Genomic DNA, 3717 nt, shown 5'->3' on the forward strand with positions numbered 1-3717 from the left:
TTAGTTTTTTTCTGGAAGTGTTAATATTCCTTTTTCAAATTTAAGTTTTCTTGCTTTAGTTATGGTTGACTTTAATATATTAAATACTTCAGATGCTTTCCTTAAAGACCACGAATCTGGAACCAATGTTAAAATCTGAATCTTTTCTCTTCTATTTGCTGTTTTTAGCTTTTCATGCATTGAAAGTATTAATTTATCTAGATCTTTAGCTTTCTTTTGATGTTCAACATTGGGCTCCTCAGTAACATCCTTTTTCAGGTCTGTTACGTTAACATTGAGGATCACTGATAGCTTTTTTGACATAACATCAGTAGCTTGCATTAATTTTCTTTTCCCTAGAGAAGTTTTAGCATGTTGTGGAACCCCATGAAATTTTACTGGTGATACATCTAATTTATCAAAACTGGTGTTTATAAGTATTTTTTCTTGTGCAATTTCTGTCTTTATCAAAAAATGTTTGTTCCAGAAAATTATATCACCATTGTGGTCCTGTAAAGTAGACCAATCATCTATTTTTTTTACTACTTCTTTTCGACATGAAGGACACATTTTAAAACCAGGTGTTGTTTCGATACCAATTGAACACATATTTTTTGCTAGTTGAATATCAATTTCTCGCAAACCACCTATAAATATATTATTAATGAATAAAATTTGCCAAAATTAGGGAATAATAGTTTAGATAATATAATAATGTTAGAAATAAAATTAAAAAATTAAAATTTTTCAAACTAATTGAAAGTGTACTAGATGTATTTTTTGTAAAAAGACAGCACAATAAGTTGAAAATATATAAATTTACCTTTTATATTAGTTTTATGCCTTTTAAATGGGTCGATGCAATTTTTTTGGGAATTAGCAAACCGGTTAAGTAAAATTTGCTCATGATGCAAACAGATTTTAACATTTAAGTTTAATATTGATAGCCCAGATCCCCATAATAATAAATTTCTTTTTCTCTCTGAATAGCTTAACAAATCTTTTTATCCAATTGATTTCGTGTGCACCATTTTTTGACATTGATCATTTGATAAAATACCAACTGAACACAAAATTATTTAGCTATAAATAAACACAAAATACACAGGCATATACATTTATTAAAAATGGAAAAAACTTTTATCATTAGTATTTTTAAATATGATAATATGTATTTATTTATTTTTTACTTTTATTTTATATATATTCTTTAAATTATTGATTAGCTACAGTGAAGAAACAACAAATGGTAAAATATCAGACTAATACAAAGTCTTAGTGTTTTAATATTGAATGTTTCTTCTGTTTTAGTGAAAGATGACATTATATGACATTAATTAGAAAGCAAAAATTTATTTTAAAAAGAAATATTTATTTGAATTAAAGTTTCTTTAAATAATAGGTTAAAAAGTTTTCTTTTGTATAATATTTGATGACTAATGAAAATTGTCAATGTCAATTAATTTTAAATAAATTATGAACACTGACCTTTAAAACTCATTTTTTCACATATTACTCATATATTTTTACAAAAAATTTCAAAAAACCCACCTCTAAATTTTGCATTAAAACACTCATTAAAATATCTATTTTAATAAAAACAAAAACAAAATTACAAAAAATTAATGCTACCATGTTTACCAGACCTCCTTTCCGACTTTGTTAAAATTTCAAAAATATCTGTAGGTGAAGTACAATCCCAATTTTGATATAGTTCTTAATATTTTTATTAAAAACAAATATCATATTCTGATTCCTCGTCCTAAAAACTATACTGGTGCTAACTTTCAGCTTAATCACATGTTCAGTTGAACAGTAACTTGTAAAACAAAAACTATAGTAAAATCAAAATGGCCGCCGAATGTAAAAAATTGCTAAAAACTGCTGATTTTAAAATAACAATATCTCAAAAATCTATTCGATACCAGTGCTAAAATTTTCCAAAGTAGTCTATGTTATATAGGTGACCATTTTTACAAAGTATGAAGAAAATCTGAGATGGTGGGTTACATGCCTGTCCCACTTTCTCATGGAATACCTCTATATATATATATATATATATATATATATATATATATGTATAATATAAACATATATGTATGTTAATATATATATATAATTATATATATATATATTTATATATATATGTGTATATATGTATATATATATACATACATATGTTATCTATATGTATATATATACATATATACACATGTATATATATAAACATATATATGTATATATATACACATATATACATATTTATGTGTATATATATACATATATATGTTTATATATGTATATATACATATATATTATATGTATATATATATATATATATATATATATATATATATATATATATATATATATACATATAATATATATGTATATTTATATATATATATATATATATATATATATATATATATACGTTTATATATATATTTATATATATTTATAAATATATATATATATATATATATATATATATATATATATATATATATATACGTATATAAAACGTATATATTTCTTATATATATATACGTATATAAAATGAATATAAAATATATATACATATGTATATATATATATATATATGTATATATATATATGTATATATATATATATATATGTATATATATATATATATATATATATATATATATTTATATATATATGTAAAACAATTGATGCTATAATTTTAGATGATCTATTACAATGTCTTCACAATCTTGGGCTTTAGTTGTTTATTTTAAAAACAGATTGAAGCATAGGCAGTTGTTCCATGTTGTTGGGTAAAAGATGGTTGGTTATTTTTGTCAACTGGTGTTCATGCAATGAAAGCTGCCCATAGTAATTTTTTAATTGATTTTTCATGGAACAAGCTTAGAGTTAAAAGAATCAAAGTAACTGGAGGTCATTAAGTTTATTTAATATAGTACTTCACCATTAATATGAAACTGTTATAGTTTTATATTAATGGTGAAGTACTATATCAAATAAACTTATTTCTTATTTTTATTTTGGGATAAGTAATATTTTGAATCTGTTTATTGTATTATGATTGCCTAGATATATATCGTAATCTGTTTACACTGATTCCACATTTTAGTTTTTACATTTTTGTTTATATTTGTTTTACTAAATAAATACTAATTAGTATCTATTATTAGATAAAGATGTAGGCAAAGGATTTAATTTTACGACTACAGAGGACTCCGAAAAAGAATGTAAGTAATTATGTTGGTGAATGATTGTGTTTCTTTTTGCATTTAACTTTTCTTTGTTTTTTATATGTTAAAGAATTAATAAAATTTAATATTAATTATTGGTCCTAGCTGATTTTAATAATACTGTCTAAATTTTTTTGACTTGTGATAATTCGATTTTAGGTGTAAGTTTATTTAGTAAAATTCTGGTAGATCAAAGATAGAGGAATGATATGGTTTTAACTGGTTTCCATCTTATGAACGAAGTACATTATATGATTTAAATTGATGGTTTATAGTTACACCTATTGAAGTAAGTTTAATTTAGTTAATTTACGTATGGAATTGTGATTATTTTTAGTTCTAAAATTTGACTTTCATAAAATTATATATATATATATATATATATATATATATATATATATATATATATATATATATATATATATATATTTATATATATATATATATATATATATATATATATATATACATATACATATATATATATATATACATATAT

The 3717-nt window shown here is 21.5% G+C and overlaps 1 protein-coding gene and 1 long non-coding RNA gene across 2 annotated transcripts; one reads left to right on the forward strand and one right to left on the reverse strand.

Annotated features, from left to right (window-relative positions):
• LOC136079467 (uncharacterized) lies at window positions 1–882 on the reverse strand. The gene is made up of 2 exons (XM_065795206.1): window positions 803–882; window positions 1–626 (listed from the first exon to the last, which is right to left on the reverse strand). Exon 2 carries the CDS (start codon window positions 586–588, stop codon window positions 1–3), a length of 588 nt encoding a protein of 195 aa, XP_065651278.1. The 5' UTR covers window positions 589–626; window positions 803–882.
• A 1812-nt stretch (window positions 883–2694) lies between these two features.
• LOC136079106 (uncharacterized) lies at window positions 2695–3504 on the forward strand. The gene is made up of 3 exons (XR_010637949.1): window positions 2695–2901; window positions 3159–3215; window positions 3378–3504. It is a non-coding gene; the product is annotated as an uncharacterized LOC136079106 (long non-coding RNA).
• The last annotated feature ends 213 nt before the right edge of the window (window positions 3505–3717 follow it).

The sequence above is a fragment of the Hydra vulgaris genome, chromosome 04 (genome assembly GCF_038396675.1).
Source record: "Hydra vulgaris chromosome 04, alternate assembly HydraT2T_AEP".
NCBI classification, from domain to species: Eukaryota; Metazoa; Cnidaria; class Hydrozoa; order Anthoathecata; family Hydridae; genus Hydra; species Hydra vulgaris.